We start from the raw sequence: 26,384 nt of genomic DNA, 5'->3' as shown, positions 1-26,384 counted from the left end.
TTGATAACATGAAAAAATCTGAATGCCAAAATACTGAGTTATTTAATGCAATGTGCTGCCTCTGTGCTTCTGTTAACATTATTTTTATTCTGTATGTTCAGCAAATATGACATAAAACTGTCATTGCCCATTTAGGACGTTATATATTCTGTAACAATACTACCACTAATAACAATAATGTCTTATTATTATTATTATTATCATCATCATCAAATATTCTAAACAGGCAATGGCAATTTCACATACCCAAGCAGACCAGCAACTCAGTTACAGAATAATGTAGTATGAGAATAGATCTCTATATAAAATTCAAGCATGTTAAAATAGGTTTATCTTTAAAATATAAAACTATAGTGGTTGCCCAACAACCAACAGTCACAGGTCCTGTGCAAGCCAACACTGATTTCAACTGGAATTCGCCATGTGGTGACAATCCCACTGATTCACTGAGGATTCGTCAGGTATAAGGTTTGCCTGATGCGGTGGCAAGCTTAAAAGGTTGAGTGTCCTTACAAGTTAAAGGACAGTATTGTTGTTCTGGTATGCATATATGTGACAAGGTTAGTTCAAAGACATCACACCTAACACAATCTGGATGTACTATAGTTCAATATTTTGTACAAATGACATTTAAAAAATATTAAAACTGTTAGAACTTTGGTTTCAGTTCCAGGTTTCCAACCTTCCTCAGTTAATTAAAACAGGGTGGGCTTCTGCAAATGATCAATGATTGTACAATTATCATTAAATATGTAACTTTGATTGGAGGTTGAGATCTAAAAAAAAAAGCCAGTATGCATTTGAAAATAAACCCAAGTGTAACTGTTAACTTGGATGTAGCACACAAGCCAAGTCAACAGCCAAGTCAACAAAGAACGCTTACAAATGCTTGGCATGGACGACCATACACGTTCCCTGGGTTTTCCTGAACCACCACAGGTACCTCTTGAAGCGCCCAGTGATTTAAGAAACCTTAATGAATCAGTAGAAAATATTCTAATCAGACATGCTGCAACATGTTAAAAGGTTGTTCAGGCTGTGTTAGGATTTTCCTGTATTAAAACAAGACCATGTTAGATTTACATACACTCCATGTTCTTAGGCATTACACACCCAAAATGGAAATATAGCAGACTTCTTAAACAGAAAAAATATGTTATAAAATCATGAATATCCCATATGCAGCTGTCAACATACAGGAAAACAAAAAGAAAGTGTCATTACCATTTCAAAAGCCGTGTCAGTTCATTGGTTCATTTCATCATGGTTATGCTGTGTTGAACACCACCACTTGCAAAATAAGCACTCCTTCCTCAATTATAACCACAAGTCCTGTCTCAAACCTCAAAACATTAAAACATAGGTCCTGACATACAAGAGATTAGGGTATTGAAGGCACAGGGTAGCTGGAACGTGACCTTTGACCCCAATAGATCTGACAGGATATAAAGTAGTCCATCAATGCAAGCAAAGAGATGCAAGACCAAAGGCTTATATGGTTCTCTATTACATATACTGTTCATTTTTACTGCAAGGCCCAAATGGCCAAGGAATGTTGAATGAGGTTATTGAGGTAAGCCTTCAAATGGTTTATCTACTATTCTCTGACCTTCCCCCTAACACGTATTAACTTAAAAAAACATGTTCTATGTTCTAGAATCTCCTTTTTGAACATGTAAACACACCGGCTTTGAATAAGGCAACTTTACCTCAAAAATAAGACCTAATTTCAAGTCATATTTAGCCACATAAACCTTTGACAAATTGCTGATGTATAACCAGGAAATTAAACTACAATTAAGTTAGATAATTCACACACAAGCCTCCAAACACAAACATTAAAAATAAGGCAATGTCAGTTTCCCTACAGTATATTTAATAAACAAAACAAATAAAAGACTTGGGTGGTGGTGGTTGTGGGTGGACTTTGTCCCTTAAAATGAATTTTTATTTTTGAAACACTGGGCTGACCTGAATAAGTATGTTATAAAACACTCCCACAAAGCAACTTGTGAACAGCTTGAATGGTAAGCATGACAGTAGAGAAGCTTTAGTAGGAGTATGACGCATATGCATGAAATTTACAGGATACCCTCCATGGCTGTCTCTTTCTCAACGCCTCAAAAACAAATTACTGGAATTGTAACAAAGCTTACGGATAATAGCCCTGTTTCAACCATTTAGTGTTATTTCAACAGTGCTACAGATGAGCAATTCCACATCTCCCTAAAATAGGGAGGACCAGCAACCCCCCGAAGAGCTCTTGGCGCTTCTACCAAAACTCTTTTTGAAAGAACCCCCACTATCTCTCATTCCTGATTTCTCCATTTTAGCACAACCTTTCCAAATCCCAGTGCACAGACACAACCTTCTCATGATCTTTCACGACAACTTCTTCTCAGTCCAAAATCCTGTTCCACTTAACCCCACCGTGAAAGACCTCCAGCTCGTTTAACATATGTAGAAGACAGACAGGGTGATGGCACAGCTCCTGTAGGAGATGAAGCAGCTTTGCTTTACGCCCACAGTAGGTCCTTCACAACAAACCAGAAGACACTCCTGGTGCCACATCACCCGGTCAGCCGTTGGTTTCTCCCTCCTCTTTTCCAAGATATGAGAAGTAGAGTGGGGGGCGATTAGCGCCTTCCCATGGATTGTCCCATCTGCTCCTCTCTGTCCCTCTCAGATCTTAGCGGGTCCCAGACAAGGTGTCCGCAGGAGAGAAGCTGTTTGAGACATGAGCTGGTGACATCAGCGGAGAGAGAGCTGCCTTGCATAGGCTGGGTTAGGGGGGCTGCTTTCTCTATGCGCCCACCCCCACCTGCCTTTCTAGTGCACAGTAATACATTATCTGGCTTTTCTTATTCAATGATTGTTTGCTTAATTATTGGTTCTGGCAATGCCAGCACTGCACATATCTGGGCACACGGGTCTTTTAGGTACAAGTGCACTTGATGTTAAAAAAAACAAAACAAATCAAAAAAAATCAAAATAAAATAAGTCAGTTTAAAAATCCACGACTCAAGTGTGGAGCAGTCATTGGGCTCATTCCCTGTGTAAGCCAAGTCTGCCTGGTGCCCTCTGTGTGCATCCCCTTCACTACTGTGCGACATGGGTCAGGGGTCAGGGGTCAGAGGTCAAGGGGTGGCCGGCTTGTGCAGGATGCCCTGCAGGTCCTCCGGCAGGGAGAGGATCACAGACTCGATGTGGGCCTGCAGCTTGGCCAGTGTCCCCGGCTTGACTGGCAGCTGCTCTCTCTCTGCCTGTGTCTGAGGTAAAACATACAAGGAAAAAGATCAATAACATCACCAGTGAGACAGGAGGGAGGGGAAAAACACTGAGATCAGGCCAAAGACACATGGAAAACTTTCTCTGGGGTAAAGAGAGACACTGTTTGACATTTAAACATACAACTTCTGTTTATCAGTTATCATTGCACTGGCTGTGTTGCTCATTCAGACTAATATATACCAGGTTCACCCCTTCCCTGACCCATAATCCTTGAAACACAAAAACGCACTCACTAAACATTGCTTATGTGTCCTTTCCTTCCACATGTGCTAAAGGCAAATGCATACATACTGACAATGGCATACCAATTTGTTTTCAAGAAAAGTAATCAGAGAAAAAAAAGTTATAAACTCAAAGTTTTTGTATTTTTATTGTATTTTTAGGTTATTGCTAGAATTTCTCACATGCACCCCAAGTAATGATCTAGTCTTCCCTGTATTCCATGAGTAGTGTTTTCCAAATGTTCTGTTGAATTTGGCCCATTTTCCTTTTCTCTGTAACTCGGTGCTGTACCGTATATCCAGTGTTTTTGGATTACTTTTTTTGTAATATAATAGTGAGCTGAAATGTAAAAGTGCTGTCATGCTTCTGCCTTCAGGTTCCCCAGAGGTGTTGGACTTTTTGGATGAATCTGGGAAGGGTATGAAAATACCCCAAGGCCTGTTCCTAATTCTGTCAAACAAACCTGGAGAGCCGACAGATGGAGTGTGTCAAACCACTTCTTCCCCCAAAATAACTGCTGCTCACATCTTTAGGTGATAGTGAATTTCCTGTAAAATCTCTGATTCTACAACCTAGTCATATTGTGGCATTTTATTTTCCCCTTCTCTTTGCAAATATTTTAATGTTGCTCAGGAAACACAGTCAGCTACAGATTAAAATGGGGGAAAAAAGACGGTTTGACCCTTGTCAGGCTGCACACAAAAATGTAACTTTTTGCAGGTTAACAGCGGAGCTGTAAGAGACGTATTAACGGGGACTACAGAGGCTGCCTTTGAGGCACCAACACTGACCAGTTTGTCCTTCAGCTTCAGCACGAGGTCCACAGTCTCCACCTCAGTGTGCTTCTGAATACGCAGCTGTAGGTCCTGATGGAGAGAGAAAGAGAGGAGGACACCATCACCAACAGCTCTAACTGTCGATCCCAATGCCACGCTGCACCACATATGAGCTTACACCAACATTTTAATCAGTAGTAGTACAGCCAAGAGAATATAGGCCTTCTTTCTGACTCCGGTATATGCCACTTTCCTGCCCTGTTTCCGTACTGCAGTGCTGATGAAAAAGACGACGCGGGGAGCCAGAGCGGGGGCAGGATGCGAGACAGGTGATGAAAGGGGAGACAGCGTGAGTGACGGCATGGTGCGGAGCAGGGAGAGACAGAGACAGGAGGTGTGAAGATGGGAAAGATGGGAGAAATAAAGTTAGGCCTGCAACAGAGAAATGACGCTTCCAACAGCACAATCAGGCTTCGCTGACTACAGATCCAGTCTGGAAGGAGCGTGGATGTTTCTTGGTGAAATGCGATGGGGGCGGTGGCCAGATGAGTCATGTGGCATTTCTGTCTCACCTCGTCGCACAGCGCCTCCAGGTGCAGGGCTTCCAGCTTCTGGGTCATCTCTTTCCTGCGGCTCCTGAACCAGCCATCAAAATTGGGGCACTTCAGGAATTGCCTGCAGTCAGGGGAGAAAAAAAACGGCCAGAGACAGCCCTGATTACCACACCAGGCCTTCCTACACAAGGTAAACATGTGACTCTCCTCTTTCCAGACAAGGTGAGTGGGCTACGTCAGCGGCCTGGAGGCAGGATTGATCGTGGTAGTGTGCGGGGGTTAAGGCTGAGTCTGGGCTGCACCTGTACAGGCCGATCCAGTCCCCTTTGAGGCGCGAGGTGAGCTGAGGTCCTGCCTTCTCCAGGCTCTTCATGAACTCCTCCTGACTGAAGGGTCGCAGCTGGGGGGGGCTCTGGGGGTAGGGTTTGGAGAAAAAGAGGGAGAGAAAAACAACCACACATTCACACAAGACTCGATCAGGAAGGCTCAGAAAAGTGTACGTTGGGTGATTTTTAAATCTAGTTGATCTCTTTACAGGTAGGAGGCTTAAAGCCCAATTAAATCAGCCTTTTTAAGGGCAGATAGTTGATTGAAAAAAAATCAGACAAAAACTGATTGGGAAGTCACTGCTTACCTTCCAGGGGGAGATGCTCTTCTGCAAGGGCATCAGACTAGCTACGTAGCGCTCCTAGGAGAAGAATAGGAGACAGAGTATGAAGATACAACCCTCCATCTGTGATACACAAGTTTATACAGTGCCCATCTTAGCGGCTACCCTCGAGTGCGTTGATGTTTGTCCCAAAGTAGGGCTCTTACCAGAGGAATAATAAAGCTTTGAGTGAGCTCCAGGAAGTACCGGCGCAGAATGGCATTCTGGGCCGCGGAAGGCCGTTTCTGCTGGATACCCTGTGAGTACAAGGGCAGAGTGAAAACATGGCAAAACCTGAAGACGCCGAATACACCATGAACAAGTAAACAACAGGTTAAGTGTTCAGGGTGTTTGAGTGCAGAACCAAAGCCTCTAACTGTGTGAGGATGGTAGCATGAGAGTTCCACACACCCTCTGTAGCTGTTTGATGATCTCCTCGTCTCGGTTCAGGAACGGTTTGTAGGCACTGTATACACCTGCAACATCAAAGGACACAGATCAGCACTGTGTTCAGCCAGCTGGCTATTCACAAATGCTGAGCAACCATTTCAAATCTTTTATTCTGTCTCATATTTACTTCACACTCAAACACTTGAGTAAACAGCTCAAAGCCATAGTTTGCAGAAAACAACAATGGAAACAGCTTATGAGAAAATTCTTGCAATGTAATGGCATTTTGTTAACTAGACAGTGAGACAGTTATTGCCTAAAGCCAATTAAGTACACTTTTGACCACCAGTCAAATACACAAGGAATTTTGTCAAAAAGGCTTTAACCCCAAAGGCCTGTCTCAAATCAAACTTTCAAGTCTCTTCCTGTTAATACAGTATTAACACCCATTTAGGGGGGCGGCATAAGAAGCCCACACATTGCATTGAGTAAATAAATGGGTATTGTCCTCAGTTTTAAATTTCTGCTAAGCCCCAGGTCTACTGCCAGTAAGGCACTTACCAGGTTTAGAATCTAGGGTCTTCAGATTTTTCAGCTTCTTCACTTTCATTTGTTTGGCCATCTCCCCTGCAGACAGCATACACACACCGCATGAACACAGCAGAAAATGCCCTCTGTAGTAACCACAGCTCCTCTTTACCACGCTTCACCAACAGTACAGGAAGCAAAGGAAATCTGCCCTGTGGGATCAATACCAATGGACTAGGGCAAATCTCAACACATCAGATATGAAATCCCACATGGTAGGCATCACGTTTCAGGAAGGTGGTGATATTAACAATGAGAGCCGTTCTCCAGATGGGCTTTACAGTGGGTTACCTGTTTGCTTCATGTCCCCAATGCGAATGATGTGTGGCCAGTGCTGAAGAGTTTTGGCAAAGAAGGGGTTTGTCACACCCAAAATGACAGAGGGCCTATGAAACACATAAAAACATTTACTAAACTCACACAAGCTGAAGGACATGGGGTCATATCGACTCATTAGAGGAGCCAGAGGAAACACGGGTTCCTAGAACAGTTCTTTTATAGATGGGGCACGACAACATCCCATCATGCCGCATGACAATATTACGTTTCAAGGTATCTCCAGTTCCAGCCCAGCCCCTCGGTCGGGAGTAGAGTCAAACAGCTCGGGTTTCAGGTTAATGCTGAGCATGACAGAAATGCACCGGGGACGCAGTCGTACCACGGAGCCGGGCCGAAACCCGACACCGGCGCAGAATGCCAACCCGCCTTATCAACAACGGCCAACAAAGGCCGCTAATCAGACGACCATAAATCATGTATAACCAGGTATCAGACGATAAGCTTGCTGCTGAGTTTTCTAGAGTAAACCCCTGTACTAAGACTGCATCGCCATTAATACACAGAGGCACCCAGACAGTGAAAAACCTGAGGTTTCTCTTGTTAGAACGTGTATCATTAACTGCCATGTTGCCACAAATACTTTTTTTTTATCAATTTGAAAATGAATACATAACACACCGCAGTCCCACTGTGGCTGTTGTCACAAATATTAATGTTCAACACGCACACGATTGCTGACATGCAGATCAAGAACGCTGTCAGTGCCAGCAGTCCGATGCGGCGTCATATAGTTTATGGGGAATTATCAAAGGTTTCATGCCTGATGATGCCACCTTTGCTCCGCTGCTGGCTGTGTAACTGCAGCTGTGGAGGGGGGTTTGGGGGGGGGAGCCTTGCGAATGCCTGCTATTTCAGTCTGACGCCCGTCACCGGGCTCCCAGTGAAAGCGGCCCGGCCCATTGTTCTGCTGTCGCCTGGGAGTGAGAGTGCGGCACCCTGCGCCGTAATAGCAGGCCTGACTGATCCGCGGCACCAGCTCCTCTGAGTCATCTAATAAGGGAGCATTGTGTACTCACTGCACTTCCCTTCCAAACTGCCATGCTGTGCCGGGATTGCATTTCAATATTCCCAAACTCTTTCCCAGATTCAGCCTCTCTCATTTCTTTGGCCTTTGCCGCTTGTAACTAGGGCCTTTTGTTCAGATAAATCAGGATATTCAGAGTACAATGGAGCTGCCCTTGCCCACTTGCTAAAACGCTCAAAATACCCACGTTTACTTTGGGCAAACATTGTTTGAGCTCAGTCACAATGGTCAAGGTCGCTCAGTCAGGCATGAAAGCAGAAACACAGTTGTGCCGTGCGCTGAGCAGCATCAAACGTTTCCAGCCGGCGCTGACGGGGATACTCACGGGGCCTGTGTGCGGGTAGTGTACTCCTTGAACTCGCTGTCGTGAATGGTGAAGTAGGGCCTGAAATCACTGCAATAACGCAGCGGGGCGATGCAGCTGTGACATAACATCGAATACAGAGGGAGGGAGAGAGAGGGAAAAAGAAAACAGAAAAACGTCATGTCATTTTCAATACACACACACACACAAAAAAAAGAAAATCCACACTGTGAGCTCAGCAAAAGGGCTGCTGCTGACGGCAGCTGGTGAGCCTGGCTTTACGACGCAGAGGTCCAGCCGGGTGATTAATGTGCAGAGGTCAGTGCCGGAGCCCATCCGCAGGGCGGCTGCGCCGGAGACTCATTAGCTTCCCCAAACAGCAGCTCCGAGGCACGGAGGTCGGAGCAGACACACACCACCCCAGAGACTCAACTCTCTCTCTCCTAACCAGGCCTCATACCTGCCAGCACTCAGGCACAGATACAAATAGCAGGACTCCATTGCTCTACTGCCACACATATATGCGCATGTTATATATGTGCGTGCACCTGTGTGTATGTACATTACACTTCATTCATTTAGCAGACGCTCTTATCAAGAGTGACTTCCAGTAAGAGAACAGTATAGAATAGAAAAAACGTGTAAAGACTGTGATGCCACTCTTTAGAGGAAGTATTCGAACAATTGAAGAACCATTAAATTAATGCAGAATGAATGGTAGCACGCAAACTGGTTCATCATAATGAAAAATGGGTGGGGCTCCTAAGTGACTCAGACAGGAAAAACCCCAAAGGCCATGTTTGAAACTGCCCGTATCATTTACCAAAACTGACCAGGTAGCATCAGTGGAAGAAAACCTGATTTGTTCTCCTGGGTATAGAGGTGGGTAGGTTGTTGACCTGCATGGGCCCCTATGAGTTACTTAGACAGCACCAGGAGAATGTGTCCACCTTCTGATGGCATTTGCTTCCTGGTGTACTATGGGGTGTAAGACTTGTAATGAGAGGAAGGCAGGCGTGCGTGTTTATCTGGGGATTGCATGCACCTCATCTTCTGCTCATGTGAGAGTTTAAGGCTGTTGCTGCAATGACGACAAGCGTAAATGCATAAGTGGCAACTACTAAAGATGGGTTAAAGAAGTCATACTTCAGTCATACTTATTTATGATCCATGATGGTTGTGCAAAAAGCATTTTACTTTGAGAAAAACAATGATGTCGACATACAAGGAATGAATTATAATTTATGGCATAATAATAACAGTTCAGAATATGTTGATAGCGGAAGTGGAATTTCCTTACAGTTAACTTGCTTGTGTATAATATAGATTTAGATATGCAAAATGTTTCTTCCATTATGAATGACCTATTTAACAAAAAATGCCGTAAACACTATGTTTTTGAAAGGGACACAACCCACAGCACAACCCAGTCATTACAACACGAAATGAGACCATTCTGCAGTTTTGAGATGCAGCAGTGACATTTCGGAGGCCCCAGTGTTCTCTCCCTTACGTTCTCAGGCGCTGACGTCACCCTCTTTTTCTGCACAATGTTACCAGAGAGAGAAAAAACACTGTTGCAAGGCACTGTTGTAGCAGGCGTGCCATGCAAACACGCCAAATATGCTGAACTTGTGGGTTTCTCACCACAAGTGGGACTTTTCTAAATATGGGACATGGCTACCTTAGATCTCCTACTTAACTAACTCATCATACTGTGCCAGCAGGAATAAATCAAGGTATCTGAGGAGGGTCAAAACAGGAAACTGTGATTAATTGTGCTGAAAAAAATTCACGTGCTTGCCTTTTTTTTAATTAAACGCACAATTTAACACATCAATACTGACGACCCATATGCCTTTGGGGCAACGTCATTGAGAAATATTCTTCTTCCAAGCAGTCAGGGAACACATCAATTTTTAATTTATTTTCATTATATTAGTTACTCTTGTTTCAGCAATATGTGAGAATACAAGAATAGTGTACAGTGGCCTAACTGTACATGTACATGTGAGTAAAAATGACCTGTTTAATTAAATTCTATACATGTCTTTTCAGCAAGGTAAACATAATTTGTGTTTCTACAGGAATAAAAAGGTATTACACAATATTACCCCTCCCCACTCACCTGACCAATGCCAACACTGTGTCCGATGACTCTGCAGGCGAGGGTGCCATGACGACCAGCGCCTCCCCTAGCAACACCAGTTCCCACAACATCTGAATATGAAAGAAGACCGGGCAAAAACACCTGAAACGAAGGAGGGGGAGAGAGAGAGAGAGAGGAGCATTGAGCATGAGCAGCAGAAAACAACAAATATTCAGAGAATGAGGGACAGTGGCAGAAGAGAACCGCCACCATGAGCTTTGGCAGGCTCCCAAGTCTGCGCATGGTGTCAGGGCTCATGATTACTTCCAAATAAAATGAGGGAGTTGTTCTCAATTCTGTGTGTAGAATACCAATTGCCTGCTTCAACCATGGAGTCCTTTATTTTAAGCTGTCAGTCAAACCCAGAGCAGGACGGAGCTGACAGACTGAGTAGCACAAAGGGGCACAGGGATAAACCCCTTCCATCTCCCAGGGGGACAAACCTGTTGCTCTGGCCCCTTTCCCTCGTTTAAAATGCTAATGAAGTGCTCCACCTTCCCATGCTTACATGAGAACAGGCACCAGCATCAGGATGCAGACACCGCCTTGTGTACAATTCTGTTCTACTCAAAGGCAGGACATGGTAAATACAAATGAGATGGGTTCAAAGTGCGCACTCACAACACTGAGGTTGTCCGTTTCTGTGCAAGCACTCAGCTTGAAGCCATGCATGAGAACCTATGGCTTTTTTACAAACTCTTATTTTCCTTCAATAGCCATGATGCCATAGCAACCAAGAATGTGACCAGGAGTCTGTAAACAGCTCTGCCAAGTAAAGAAAGGGGGGGAAGGGCTGCTTTCTGAAAGGCATGCATGCAGTTCCTCCATTCACCACCAGTGGGCAGTGGGGAGCTGTCCGTTTATAGACATTCCTGAAAGAGTTTCCAACACAAAAGGACACAGAGAAGCTGTAGGCCGGGCACAATTACTGCCTGAAAATCCAATTTTCAATGAAGGCTAAATAAAGTGCAGGGATGTTCCTCCGCCTGTTTATAAACAAAGAGGATTTACACAGAAGACATTTTTAAGAACTGTTTTAAGAGGTGGGAAGCTGTGATCTAAGTTTATTTTAATATGGCAGCTGTTCTTAAGCCTTTCTACCCATAGCGGTGATACATGCGTGTAATCAGAAGAAAAAGAGAAAGCGCAGTCCGGTCAAACGGCAGGGGTGTACTGACCTGAAGAGGTCCACCTCGTGGATGGTAGGCAGGACGATGGAGACAAGGCTGTCATTCTAAAACAGAGGAATGCACGGTGAGTTACGCGGCATTCAATTCAATTGTACAGCCTTCCTTAGAAATTATGAGTCAGTGCAGCTACACAGAGCAGGTTGCGCTAACATTCCTCCCTTTCACCTGTGTGGACTGCACCAGTTGCGAGGTTCCAGGCTTGTCATAACAGGCAGGAATCCGAACCTATGAATCACCAGAGTGCAAATATGAATCAAAGTGCAAGCACACATACACGTACATAAAAGACCTTCCCTACAACCCCCTGAGATGGAAATACCCTCTAATTTATTCATTTGTGATGAATAAGTAAAGACCCAAGTTACCTTCATAACAACACCCATTATCGGGAGCGTCAGTATCTTCCCTGGACACGGTGTGGACCAGCGGTCGATGTCATTGCAAGCTGTCAGAAATACAAATAAAGAAAATTAGAGTACCGGTTTAACGGGCCAACTTCTCTGTTCCCAAAGGGGTGTGTATGCAAAGGCAGAGTGCAAAACATAAACGAAAAATCTGTAAGCGATCATGCCAAAATGACTGAAACCGTATCCGGTTACAACCGCCACAAGCGCACACCGCATGAGTCAACAACAAACAGGGAAAATTGGCTAGCTTTCACCGCTGTGGGCATGACTGCCTACGATGAGACGATAACATTAGAGACTGCCCTTCTTCATACGGAGAGCTGGCAGGGAAATCCTCAGGTTGAGCTGCCTCCTGAAGTGTGGGCCTCTGTGGAGTTTGGACTCTGGACTGGACAGTGCTTTCCTGTGCCACTGAACTCACCAGCCTCCAGGCAGGGCTCCTGCTTCTCGAAGTACTCCGGGGCGATGAGCTTGAGCAGGGAGTGGAAGAAGGTGACGTAGGGCAGCTTGCTGATCAGAACCAGAGACTGTGGAGGGAATCACGCAGGGTCGCGTCAGAAAGGCACACGGGATTTAAACATTTTCATGTTTCTGTGGCTACTGAATTAGAAAGATCCTGCACCCTACAGGAGAAAATGTTGAAAAAAGAGAGGTTTAAAATCCTGAAAAGCCACAAACAAACTGAGGCAAGGTCATACAGTACATTAAAGACCTGGAACTGCTGTGTATCCACATGTGCACAGACAGAGGGGACTGGTGTATGTTCGCAACTGTCAAACATTATCTCACAGCTGTGTGTTCCATGTCGTATGTGCCAACTGGTTTTTATCAGGACTTGTGTTATCATGCCTGTTATTACATAACATGAACTGATTGAGAGCACATGCAAGGTAAATGCACCGGGAGGAAAAACAACCGCCACGGCTAAACGCTTGTGGAAATTGCATCAGTCTGAAACGATCAGTCAATTCATTAAAACCCATAAGGACGAGCTTTCACATCCTATTGACATGCACTCTCCTCCACAAGACCAGCATCTCACCCTCCCCGAGTCCTCCGGCCTTCTCTCCATTTTTTCGCCTCTGGAAGTGATGAACCACTCTGGGAACAGAACCATGCCTTTCCCAAACCCCTTACTCATTAACTGCCTGACATGGAAAGCGCCAGCACTCTGGAGGCCCCCGTGTCATAACCCCTGGACTGTCCTGAGTCTGCACCGTCCTAACAGAAATGTTAAAGCAGCTCTTCCAAAGGAAGCACAGAAGAGAACATGTAAGCTGCATGCTGAGGTCATGCACAGTGCCAGACCCACTGTATATGGATCAGGCCCCGCGGTCTCACCTTCTGAAAGTAACCCCTCTTGAGGGACTTGTCTCGGACCTGCCTGAAGTAGACGTAGCCGTAGTAATGGCCCTGGTCCCTCTGGAAGAAAGAAGGCAGGTTTTCCCATCAGTGATCACAGGCATCATTATCCTCAGGCAACACCTCCAACCAGTCAGGCAGCTGCAGAGATACAAAGCTTAGGGGGAAATGGAGGAAAATCAATATCCTCTTCTTCCTTTCCCTTCATCTCTCCTCTTCTTCCTTTGTTCAGTGTGTTTAAAAAGACCGTAGAGGCTGACAACCCTGCCCAGCTCCCAGATGAGCCCGTTGTTACCAGAGGACAGTTATTGAGCCCAGCTCCCACTGCACGGCCAACAGGAGTCTGTGAAAGCCCCTGAGAGCAACCCCAGAGGAGGGGCTCCAGGCTACAGGGAACTCCTGAGCCAGTGCTGGGTTTCCAGTTAGAGGCGAACATGTGTGGATGATATTTTAGTTGACCGAAGAAAAATGAAGAGAATTTGATGTGGAGGATGGACCTAGAGAGTTAATGACTAGCATCAGCTCTGTTTTCAAACTATGCCCATTCCTTGCATGTGAACAAGAGGTCATAAACGGAAACTAGTTAAGAGTAAGTTCTGCACTGATATAAGGAAGTATTTTTTTTACACAAAGAGTTATCAATACATGGAATAGGTTGCCAGGTCATGTAGTTGAGGCAGAGACCCTTGCTGTGTTCAAGTCCAGACTTGATACAGTTTTGGATACTCTTTAATTGTAATGGCGAGCTTAGTGGCGCGAATGGCCTGTTCTCGTCATAATATGTTCTTATGTTCTCCCCGCAGCCAGTCTGTGTAAGAAATGGTGCACTGGAATAGCTCCACAGAGTTACGTGTTACCTCAAGGTGAAATCTATTGTAAGCTCTTGTTTTTATCTTGCGCTGCACCTGGAAAGAACGTGAATGTGAAAAATCTGATTTACAAGCATCTTCCTGTGTTCAGACAGAGATCATTGTATGCAACATTAAGCATATTTGCCACAATATCTTACATATGCTGCATACAAAAGCCCAGTGTAAACAGGGTTTCAGAATGATTTGACGCTCCTTAGGCCACCACACAGCTGATGGACTCCGACTTGCTCTTGAAGGACAGAAATAGAGCTTAATTGCTCCTCGGACCATGATAACTGATCTGCTCTGTCTCATTACCGTTCACAGCTGAGTGGGTATACAGCTCTTAAACTCCACCCTCTCCTCCTCCCCCCCGAGGGGTTGGTCTGTCCTCTCACCATGTCTCACGGGCGCGTCACTCTAATGAAGTGAGTGTTGCAAATCTGCTGCCATCAGTCACACTGGCTGCCAGAGGCCCCCAGTTTCCCATGTACACCCCCCCTCCCCACCCCCCTATCAGGCCACACTCCAGCACCTAAGTGGCATCCAAGACCTGCAGCCGGTGGTTGAGAGACACACTATCTTAAAAACATCACAAGGGCAGGCGCATCATGCGGTCTCGCCGCAGTCATGCGGTCTCGCTGCTCCGCGAGCGGGAGGAGCAGACATGCCCCGTGTCACGGCACGAGGTTTAGGTCTGAGGCAGACGGAAACTCGCACCCACCTGTAAAATCACACACTACAGCCAAATACCTCTGGATGTTCTTTAAGAGGCTGTCACACCGTGCCGACTTGAGGAAACTCAACGGACTGTGAATCAGCCAGGACAAATTAGCATTTTAGTAACATTCAGGTACAACTTATTAAATGCACTGCATGGTCCAAATGGGTCCAACCATTACATTTGGCCAGGGAGAACATTCTTCGTTCTCTCAAGAAATATTGGACTTTGAAAGTGTTGGATTCCATATGAATAACTCTTTGTAATATGTTGTAAAATACCAGGGTTTCATTCAGTCAGGTGAACAAACTCTTCCTTCTCATTCACCAAATGTCTTTATTCTGGGGGGGAAAAATGACAGAACCAGTGCTTCATGAAGCAATTATCTCTAAGAGTGCTGTTGTGTGTTCTGTTTCTATTTAATTCCCAAATTGTTTCCAAAATTGGTGTACTGCATCCTCCCTTCTCACCATGCACAGGATTGGTACCATCTCTCATCTTCCCTTGGCTCAGGGATATCTGACAAGTGCTCAGCACCCTATTAGCTTTACCTTTCAGGTGCCAACAACCCCAGGGTCAGAATAAGTCAGCTTAATAGGGCTGTGGTAGAGTACAGTCTCCATAGTGACCAAAAATGGAAGATTAGATGTTAACAGAAAGAGTGATATTCCTCAGTTATCTGGGCGAGCCCGACGCTCGGGATCACACACTCTGACCTTGAGGCAGACAGGGGCGTCTCTGTCGAAGTGGTCCTGAAAGCAGGCTACCGAGGACTTCCTGCCCGAGGCCTGACGGAAGCGGAAGCAGAACTGTGTGTCTCCCAGGCAACCTGTGGAGAGGAAGGGGAAACGGGAAACACTTTAGCATCCATGACATTAGGTCATGCTTCCTTCCCCACCAACATCCTCGAAACAGGGAGCTGGGCGGCAACAGAGCGGACGTGGGCTTTAAATTGTTCAAATACTGTACATAGCAGGAATTTCTCTGTGCCATTCATGGACTCTGTGAAAGGATGAGCACATGAAAATCATACAAGAACCCAGCATAGAGGCCCTTTGTCACTTCATCAAAATACAGCATCTGTCTCAGACACTGTATCCTTTTACTGTAAAGTTAAAGTACAGAATTTACAGCTTGGAGACGATGGCTTGGAGACCCTCCTTCCTGCTTTTTAAGAAAAATGTTTGCATTAGAGGTCTTTGCCGGACACATGGGGGAAACACAACCACCGTCATACATCACAGGCTATGTCAACAAAACATCACAAAGGCCCGGGAGCAGAGATCACTGACAGAGGAACACGTTACAGAACTGCAAAATTCAGAACTGCAACTGCACTTATGAAGGAGCAGCTCTCAGTCTTTTCAGAGATCGCTTGCTGACAACCGAATCAAAAGCCATTCATTTTGTCGTGAAAGCTCGCAGCTCTGTGGGCTTCTCGGTGAAAGCGGGTGACAGCGATCGGAGAACAGTGGCCTCTTCTTCCGACGCCCCGCTCCCTCGCCTGGCATCCCGGCAGCTGCCCACACCTGCGGCATTCCGCCGTGATGTAACGGACCAGCTGGACCAATCGGTGATTAAATTCTCCTTTAAGTCATGCAACCTAATGGGTCCTACAAGGTCCTTCACGTTCAGGAATTAAGGAGATTAAAACGAAACGCATTTGTGTGTTTTATTTCCTCTCGTAGCTGAAATGGGTCAACATTCAATTTTCCGAGAGCCCGCTATTAAAACGGCATGAATCAGGTGGAGCGAAGCTGCACTCCACTGCTGCCAGAGCCTGGGACTCTTCCATGGCTTTAAAGGCAGAGGAGACGTGTGTGTGTGTGTGTGTGTGTGTGTGTGCTCGTGCTGCTGGCCGTGCAGCGGTGGCAGCAGAGAGCAGGGAGTGGGGGAAGACTGCACAATGTCCGGGATTAGCGCACAGACCCTGCAAGGCGGGAGAGGGGGGATTACATCATCTTCTATTTTAACCCCTTCCACAGGGGTGGCACCCAGGGGCTCTAAATAAAGCAGCCCTTGCACAACACCGATGCTTAATCCCGTTGATCCGGCTTTACAGTTGGCCTCCTCCAACATCCTTCCCAGCCTCCCGCTGACACAGGCGGCCTCATGTCATCAGCCAGCAGGACCAGTGCTAAGTACACTCTGCTTATCTGAATTGGCTTAGGCTGCTGGCCATGCCTCTGGATCTGCACTGTATCCACATCTGGCTCTGCTGGTTCTAGTTTACAACACGCTTGTCCACAAAGGTCCCCCCCCCCCAGAGTAAGGAGTCAGAGTCCAGGAAGTCCAGGAGACCAGAGAGGTGGAATCTATCTGAGGATCACCAAGGGGCTAGTAACATTTAGAGCATATCCATCACAGCCATCATTTCACTATAGCAATATGCTGAGACTTTGCTTCCAATCAAAACCATTGTGCAACACATTTTTGCTGGCGTGCCAGTTTACCTGTCAAAAACTGACCGTGTGATGGTCTCTTACCCTCATCCAGGGCAATCCTCAGAACCCCAGCCCAACCCTCACCACCACATAAATTATCAAATTGAATAATATCCTACTACTAGGACACATTTCTAGAGCAATTACTTGCATTAAATTTTAAAAATTCCATGTTTCCAATAAACCCAGAGTGAGGAGGAAGTGAGAGGACACAGCGCCAACATCTCACTTTTTAAACTGTCATAAGGACAATCCAAAGCTGGCTGAACTCAACACTAACGCCAGCATGTGAATGGAATAAAAGGCCAGACTTCACAGTGGCACAGAGCAGCACTTCTTCACACTGATGGCAGGAACTCCGTTTCCATGGAAACCCGCATACCTTCCCATTTACATACTGTATAACCCGGCAGCTTCACCCACAGTGTGACATTCAGGGGGGACTGCCGTTCTCGAGTGCTGAAGCCCAGGCCAGCTCTCTCCATCTGGTCATGTCCTCCCACACTGGCTGTGCTCACTATGCTACACTGCATCAGAGAGAGGAAAGCCACAGAGCAGCTGCTGGGGTAGATTTAAGCTTCGGAGTCTGGTCTAGACACCAAAGAGGAGGACACTCCTAACCTGGTGTGGGGAGCAGAGAGGAGTACATAACATTCATTTAGCTGATGCTCTCATTCAGACCAAACTCCCACACTCCTAACCTACACTCCTAACCTGGTCTGGGCAGCAAAGAGGAGGACACTCCTAATCTGGTCTGGGCAGCAGACAGCAGGACACTCCTAACCTGGTCTGAATTACTCACCTCTTTGTTCCAAAGGGCTGTGCCTGAAAAGCTCTCATTTCAATCAGATCTACTTTCAGAAGATTTAAAAGGCAACCGCACCTGCAAGAGTTAGCAAAGCTCTACCCTGTGGACCAGCTATGCTACCTCTCTCCCTGTGCTACAGTAGCCTGATTGGTCAACCTGCCATTCACACGCATATCTTCATGTAACAAGAGCATGTGTGAGCAGAGATTAGAATATAGCCCTTTAAACACAGCGTTCCTGAGATAACGCAGATTTTTTGCTTACAAGGAAAGGACTGGAGAGGATGTGGAAGGGATGAGCGAGACAATTCCACACTGAGGACAACGTCTGCCTCCATCCGTCTTTCATCTATCAGGAGAACAGCTTGTGGAATCAGAGATCAATGTGTCCTGCTGTGCCTGCGGTCTGCTTCTTCTTCATTTCTTACCACCACACAAATCTTCTTTCTCATTTTTTTTTATAAAAAACAGTGACGTTAATAATGGGTGGTCTGCCTTCAAGGCCATATTAAATTCACATCATTCAAGAGAGAATACAAAAATATAAACAGCAGCATGAGGAGGGGATCTAACATGTTAGATCTGTGCATTTAGATGTACACATGCATTACGTACCCTAAATGGCTGATTGTGAGGAAAACAGCTGCAGAGCCCAGAAGTGGTATAAAATTATCCAACAATCTCAATATTCCACTGGTGATCATTCATATCCGTAAAGTTCAGTGGCATACAACTGTGTCCCTTTTATGTAAGAGAGCGGGATTATTGTAACAAAAGAGCACCAGAAGCTCTGCCTACAGTGCCTTAAAGCTGAAGCATCTATAAACATTTATATATTTGTAAACTGCAATAAAAAAATGCTTGGAGTAGCTTGCTTACATATTTCATAGCCCTGAGGAGTGAAGACACAAGGCTCTAAGGACAAATGGAGGAAATCCAGACAGCTGTGACCAGTGCGCGTGTGTGTGTGCGTGTGCATAGGAATGGAGTGTTGAAATGCATGAACAATTACGGTCATATTTCACTGGTTTAACAACAACACATCAGCTCCCTGAATAAGTGGTTTACTGCCATGGAGTTATTTGCTGCTAACAGCTGCCGTTGTCCACCAGACTGAGAGATGCTGCGCTCAGCACTTCCCTGTGCTACATATTATAAAAAGCCTTGTGCACACTCATGAACATGCATGCAGATCTCCTAACAGCACACAGGACTCACTCTGTACATCGCCAATTCGGCGCCTGCATACAGCAACACAGACTCATCCCACAGCACTGTCAAGGGTATAGGACATTCACATCCCTTCACCTAGTACCTCTTCCAGGTTGACAGGCTGTTGAATCAGGTTTGCCCATTTTTAATCCGCCACCTTTTTATTCGGTGGGTGGAATCTGAGAAACCCGTGCTTGTCAATATTTACATACTCTACAGGTTTGGACAGCTAGAGCCATTTGCATGTTTTAGAACAGCAGTGGAAAGTGCGTCCTTTCAAATGCAGGAGATCTGAAAGGACAAAGCCAAAATGTGCACCAAGCAATGTCCAAGCACCATGACCCCGTGCTCATTTCAGTGCCACATTATGATTAAATGATTCCGTGTCAAACAAGGCTCAATCAAGCCCTGCAAGCGCCTGTGCCAAAGCCACATTATAGCTTGTCTATAATTTTCCCAGTTTTTACCCCTCCTACTAAACACATTATTGGCATTTAGCAGTTTTATCCAGATCAGCTTACATAGGTTAGAATTTTGTATTACCTATTTATACAGCTGGATATTTACTGAGGCAATTCTGGGTTAAGTACCTTGCCCAAGGGTACAGCAGCAGTGCCCCAGTGGGGAATCGAACCAGCAACCTTTTGGTTACGACTCCTGCTCCTTACCACGATGCTACACTGCCGCCCCCACACACTGTAGCTCTCTGAAACTTGAGAGCGAGGATATGAAGGGGACACACACTGGTTCCTCCAGCCTAAGCCACCAGCAGCACGCAGAGATCAATGAGGTAAGCAACTGATGATGCTGCCGCTCAGTCACATCTTATAATCACTGAAGTCCCCTCCACCCCCCGGACCCCATCCCTGCAGACCAATTAACACGTTTTTTTAGAAGAAGCAGCCCTGTGGATTTTAATAAATACCAAAAAACCCTAACACGCCACAGAATGCAAAATGTTCAGAGCTCACCCACTGAGACAACTAGTATTAATTTTTAAACAGCGCAGCTGCAGATGAATTGCAGGATCAGAGGATGAATGAATTACTCTCCCCTCAAGGCGGGATGACAGTCTTCAGTCAGTCTGTGTTTCATCCCCTCGCTGCTTCCTGTCTGCTGTGCGGACGTCTGGGTGCACCCACTCTTCTTCTAATTTCTCATTTTGATTGTGTTTATTTAGCATGTATTACTTTTTAGAAAAAGATGATTTTTTTTTACTTAGTGGCTTAAAACACAAAGACTGCTTCCTCCTTTCTAAACGGAAACTAGGTTTTAAATTACAGTACTAAATGTCAAGGAGTGGTCATTCTCAAAATACAAAGCCCTCGCGTTTCACAGGCCAGCCATTTTATTGGGGAACTAAAAAATGTAGTCAAAACACGCTTGCTGTAGCAAATAACAGTATTGACTTTAAAAACTACTGCACAAATAACAGCCCACACCTTAATTCAATGCTCACTCGTAAGATACATAACACTCCTTAACACAAGATTTGTTTATTTGAGATCTTGGCAGTTAAAGTGTTAGATAAGGGGGAGTGTAATAACAAAGAAAGTGCGAAAGATTTTTTTTCCTCATGATACAAATAAAAATGATAAACAAATACACACATAAATATATTTAATAAATGAAAGGGAACGTGGCCACAAAGAGCACTGCATTCCTCCTCGTACACGCACTGTCTGAGGCTTTCCTCAGTTTCCAGAGTTTCCCCAGCTTGGCACCGCAGGTATTTATGGTCCTCATAGCTGAATAGCCTTTATCAATGCAAAGTTCTGGTCGTGGAAAAGGAACACTGCGTACCCAGTATGCAACAACATCTCAACAGATCTCCCACAATGCACCAGACCATGACTGCTACCTTGCTGCCCCCATTTAACCACCTTTGACAAACGACTGCATTGCATTGACCTGTTGAGGTGAACTGGACATAGGCCAAGCAGTCAGATAAAAGGCAAATAGGGTGATTTTATGAGAAAATTACCTAAAGTCAATTAATCTGGTTGGTTTGACCACACATCTACAAATCAGCTTTGTAGTAGTATGTCCTGCAAATGGTGTTGGCCAAATAAAGAAAAATATGTACAAAAATGTGTTTCTATATCTAACGATGAGCAATGTCTAACAGCAACAATGAATAGAATATGTTAATTACTATTTGTTTCTGTGTGTTAGTTATTATTCTAAATAAATGGAAAGACATTATTGGAAAAAGGGTTATGCATTTATCACATCAGAATGCAGATTTGCTATGACATGCAACAGCAGCATTTCTCAAAACACTCATGTTAGCTGTTTTTTATCTGAATCAGGGCTATTGTGGGCCATGTGATCATTGAAAAATGAAACAAATCAATTTACTAAGCTACAATATCTCTCTATATTCAGTACATTACTGTCATGAGAAAATATAATTATATTTTCTCTTGTTAATATACAGTTCCTCCTGCTTGTTTGGGTTTCCTTATTGTGATTGATAATGGAGCTGGAACACTTGTTTTTACAGAACTGTTGATATGTTTAATAAGCTTGTAGCGGTTCTCAAATGATCCACTTACTACAAATGAGAAACAAACATAAGGCAATGATAATGCTGATGCTTTATTCTGAGAGAGGTAAATAATGCCTGTTCCATACTTCAAATGTGCTGGCACAGTTATAACACAAGTGGACAAGTTTGCTTGGACGAAATAGATCTTGTGTCTGCAGCCAGTACCATCTGGGAAAGTGGATACTCCTGTTATATTGGTAAAAAAAATCACTTTCATACTTAAACAGCATAACATAGCATTCTAGTGCAAGGAAAGTGCTAATTTCATGATCTTTAGCATTTATGAATCTGACTGCAAACAAAACTCAGTCTGATCTAACTGCCACCTCTACAGGGCTCACAGGATTGCTGCGCTCTTTTATTCTCCTGTTCACATATAACAACAAAGACAACAATGACTCATGCCAGAACTGATCAGCTACTGGATCAGCACAGGTTCACCTCTGGATCTCGACATACTTTCCTGAGTGCTGAGAGCTAAATGTCGTCCAACCACAGCCATCATTCAATTCTATATAATCCTCATAGAAGAACGCAGTCATTAACAAAGTAAAGTGCAAATAATGTCAAACCTTGGCTCAGAGAGCTCTTGAACTGGCTTTGAGAGCTCTTGCACTAGATATAACAATGAGATACCTAATTAACCAAACACACATCATGGTGACTAAGCAGGGAATACTGTATATCTAATACATATTTTCTGCTGACAAATACACTCATATTTCTGTTAAAGGCACTGAAAGCCTTTATATCCTACACAGTGACATCTCTTGACAAGCCCAAAAATACCACCAGAGTAAGCTTACACAAAATGAGGTGCCATTTTTACACAGGACAACTGTTCCATGGAAGACCAGACCCATCTAACTCTTCTAACTGTTCTTGTTCAGAAATGAACATACACAGACTCAAATAAGCATTTCATGACTTGAAAGCTACAAGGTCAGCTGCGGGAGGTCACATTTGTCTGTCAAACATGAATAATGCAATTGAAACCATAGCCAATCCCAGTGCTGGACCACAAAAGAACACAGTGAAGGACCACTGTGAGAGAGGATTCCTTTGGCCAGCGCCCAACACCCAGCCCCCAGAGCTGTGACAGGCCATCAAGCCAGACAACAGAGATTCCAAACACTGAATACTTGTGCCTGTCACTATTCTCACCAGGTTCCAGCTCAGTGCCAGGTCACTGACAGAGGTATGAGGACTGCCTTAGTAGAGTCACACAGACAGCAGTGCAAGGAAGCTCCGCTCAACACTTCTGTCCTCTGGCTCAGAATTCAAGCAGAAGTCAGGGAGGCAGCAGCAGAGATGTGGTCAAAATTCAAACCAATGCTACAGTGCATACGACAGGGTAAAACTATGAGGGAAGAGATAACAATAAAGACGACCCTATCTTACTTTTTCCTGTAAAAGCAGCAGTAAGTCAGTTATAAAAATTTGAGCCACGTAAGAGGATTGGCAGTGTAAATGGGATTTACCTGAATTGGAGTCTGGGAATGACAGGTAGCAAATACTTGTTTTCTGCAGAGACAAGAGGGGGGAAAATATCATTCACATCATTCATGTTTCAACCAAAACACAAACTGAACCGTGCAAGGAGCCAATCATACTGACCTCTTTCTCCGTGAGCTTTGAATGGTGAGGATAAATTACCTGAAAGAGAGAGAAAGAAACGTTAAATGCCATGAAGTACACTGCCTAAAAATTCCGGTTTTGGTGGACCCGTACAAAACACAGAGTGAGAAACTATGTCTTCGTATGATTCAGTCTGACTGCTTTTTTTGATTAAAGAACAGTAGAAGATATAGGGAAGGAGGATACCATGACAAAATATTGATTACAACGTGTTAACCTTGCAGCAGAACAGCCTTATAATATTTTTCAGAATCTCTGAAAGGCCCTCACGATGTAACGGAATGATGGCGAGGTTAAAACTTAACAACTGCAGGGCTGTACACAATTTCTTGGTAAAGTCACATGCAGATTGGAACACGGGTTCCTTAACGACGTTAAACATGTGGTTAGCTAACTATGAAATTCTTACGCTTGAAACCTCGACAGAAGTACACCATTATCGTTCCTGGAAAGGCTTCATAGTAACAGAGCGCGATCCGTTTTCCTTATTTCCAGTGATTGGTAGCCGTGCAGTTGAAATGGTTAAGTACGAAATGAAAATAAAGTAAAACTTGAAGTTTTCATTTTAAAACAAAATAGCAAGATGCCAAGTCTATTGAAACAATCGTATAAACCACGCGACGAAGTATACTATAAAGGATCCGCTTCCTGTCGCACTTTTTCAGTCCTTTTTAAGGGGAGAGCATAACATAACAATAGCCCAGCAAGACGATGCTCTTGCGACGGCCACAACGGCCACGGCCTGTCATGGCAGAATCTGGTGCAATGCAAGAAGGCTTCATCAAGGCATATTATCAAAGGGAATTTCCCTTGCTACTAGTCTAATATTAGCCAACTTTCTTTCTAGACAGCAATTTGTTGGTAATTTATTTCATAGCAAAATGAATAATGTTGCTCGGCTAGCTAGCTAGCAAAGTTATAAAGCTAGCTCGATAGCAAGCTAGTTCCTCTTAATGCAAAAACAAGCCTGCTAGCTAACATCATCTTAATGGACTGAGTTAAGGTAGCTAATCTTCCTAATTATCGAATTAGTGAAAAAGTAACTCAAGTTCAGCCAGTTATTTGCTAGCTTGGTCTTAGAGGGTATGATCGCTGTCTCCAAACTTGTAACTGTTTCGCTACATAGCTAATCTAGCTAAAGCGAAATAATAAAGTATATCAGCCAGGAAACTAAACTACCGCGTTATGGAATAGCTCTTACCTCTACCGCTTGTCCAAGTTCTAGGTCAAAACCCACGACACAGATACAATGGAGCCAGGCTGAGAACCGATCCCATGGCAAGAGTACCGGGTCTGAATCTTCATCTTCGGGCCCGTTGGGCAGCTCCTCTGCCGGGGAGATGCTGACATCCTGCTCCTGAAAGTCTTCAGGCTCCTCGATCTGCTCCTCTATGTCTTCCTGACCCTGCAAGGCCATAATGATGTGTGGCCAACGATATACTTTGTTCCTCTAGCTAATTCAACCCGGTCACCGTTTCCCTAACTTCCAAGGTAAAACACAAACACCAATACAGCAATTCAAAGATGCAAAACAGAGCGCAACGTCGAGAATGCGACGCAGGGTGCGCAGCATCAGCACATTGCGGAGCGTAACGTGATTTCGTAGCTTAAAGAGGGAATCCCTCCTCTTAAAGAGACATGTTCTGTGTTTCAAGATTGAACCCAGCTGAACATGTAATGTACTGTAGATGTAATTATAACGTAATCCTATGTGTTAATCAATTCTTGTTGCTCAGATGAGGGTGGGACGAAAAGACATTCATTTGGGTGCGTGTGTGTGCGAATCAGACTGTGGAACACTTTTGCCAAAGGAGAATTTTTAGCTGTAATGTTCTTAGGTGATCTTAGGACTGAATAACTACTTTGATAATGAAGATGTACCAATTACTGTAAATGTTAATTAATTAATTAATTAATTAATTAATGCTGGTTTATTTAGTACTTTGGCTCTCCAGATTTTGTGATCACTACTGTTTACTGGAGTGCAAATACTAAAAACAGAACCACATCTATAACTGAGAAAGAGAATATATACTCAACTGTTCCTGTAATAATTCTGTAAGTATTGCACAACTATGGACCTAAATAATTACTAGGTTATACCTGACATAGTGTCTGTCATTATTTTATTGTCACTTTTTTGATAGTCTTGGGAAATTGGTGCAGTAAAGAAGCTATGATTTCATGGCATCAACAACATTTCTAATTACATATTTCATAATTTTACATCAAGTATGGTTTCAGGGAGCTGCCAATGTAATTCATATCGATCAGTGGTCAGTTTCAATATTTGATGTGATTAAGTGATAATCTCCAATGTTCAGTAATGTGGTACAGTTTCAGGCAAGATCTGATTTATTAATCCAAATATAGCCTTTTGAATGCATCAGAAAGTGATAAGTGACCTTGCTTCACTAGTTATGGTGAGTAGCTCTTTCCACAAGTGTGGAGATGGAAATAAAATTTAACCAGCCCTTGTCATCTGACAGTGGAAGTGAGGAACAGACAGATGGACTTTAGGAGGGCTGAGGGCGCTAGTAGGGATGTAGAGAGAACTTAAGTTTTGAAAGTAATTACGGTTGTAACCAGTAGTCCTCCATGAGGTGGGGACTAAGATCAGCCTTTGGTGAAAGTGGGTGTGACAGAGTGTCTTGCCCTTCGCTACATGGGGGAACAAGAGCTGTTGGATAGCAGTGTTCTGGTTGAATTACAAAGATCAGGTAATGCCATCAAGTAGGTGTACTAGGAGGGCCTTTCAGTGGTCCATGTAGGAGAGCACCATGGCCAGAATGAGTATCTGGGTGTAGCAGGTGGTGAGAAGCGTTCAGACATTTTTAATATTGTACAGGAAGAACCACCCAGTTTGTGTCAGAGCCACCATCTGGGGCATGGTTAAAGTATTGCCAGACATTACT

The 26,384-nt window shown here is 44.4% G+C and overlaps 1 protein-coding gene across 1 annotated transcript; it reads right to left on the bottom strand.

Annotated features, from left to right (window-relative positions):
• Nucleotides 1-364: 364 nt before the first annotated feature.
• Nucleotides 365-25,010, bottom strand: dennd6aa (DENN/MADD domain containing 6Aa). Its single transcript, XM_036532082.1, has 20 exons — nt 24,671-25,010; nt 23,449-23,487; nt 23,313-23,355; nt 15,534-15,646; nt 13,225-13,305; nt 12,305-12,410; nt 11,842-11,921; nt 11,642-11,701; nt 11,465-11,520; nt 10,266-10,388; nt 8,159-8,254; nt 6,762-6,856; nt 6,444-6,509; nt 5,904-5,968; nt 5,660-5,749; nt 5,478-5,531; nt 5,146-5,255; nt 4,862-4,964; nt 4,305-4,379; nt 365-3,269 (listed from the first exon to the last, which is right to left on the bottom strand). The coding sequence occupies exons 1-20, from the start codon at nt 24,884-24,886 to the stop codon at nt 3,138-3,140; spliced, it is 1,803 nt and encodes a 600-aa protein (XP_036387975.1). The 5' UTR covers nt 24,887-25,010; the 3' UTR covers nt 365-3,137.
• Nucleotides 25,011-26,384: the final 1,374 nt, after the last annotated feature.

Source organism: Megalops cyprinoides, chromosome 6 (genome assembly GCF_013368585.1).
Source record: "Megalops cyprinoides isolate fMegCyp1 chromosome 6, fMegCyp1.pri, whole genome shotgun sequence".
Lineage (NCBI taxonomy): Eukaryota > Metazoa > Chordata > Actinopteri > Elopiformes > Megalopidae > Megalops > Megalops cyprinoides.
Note: the sequence above shows the minus strand (reverse complement) of the source record. Positions and strands in the feature narration are given on the sequence as shown.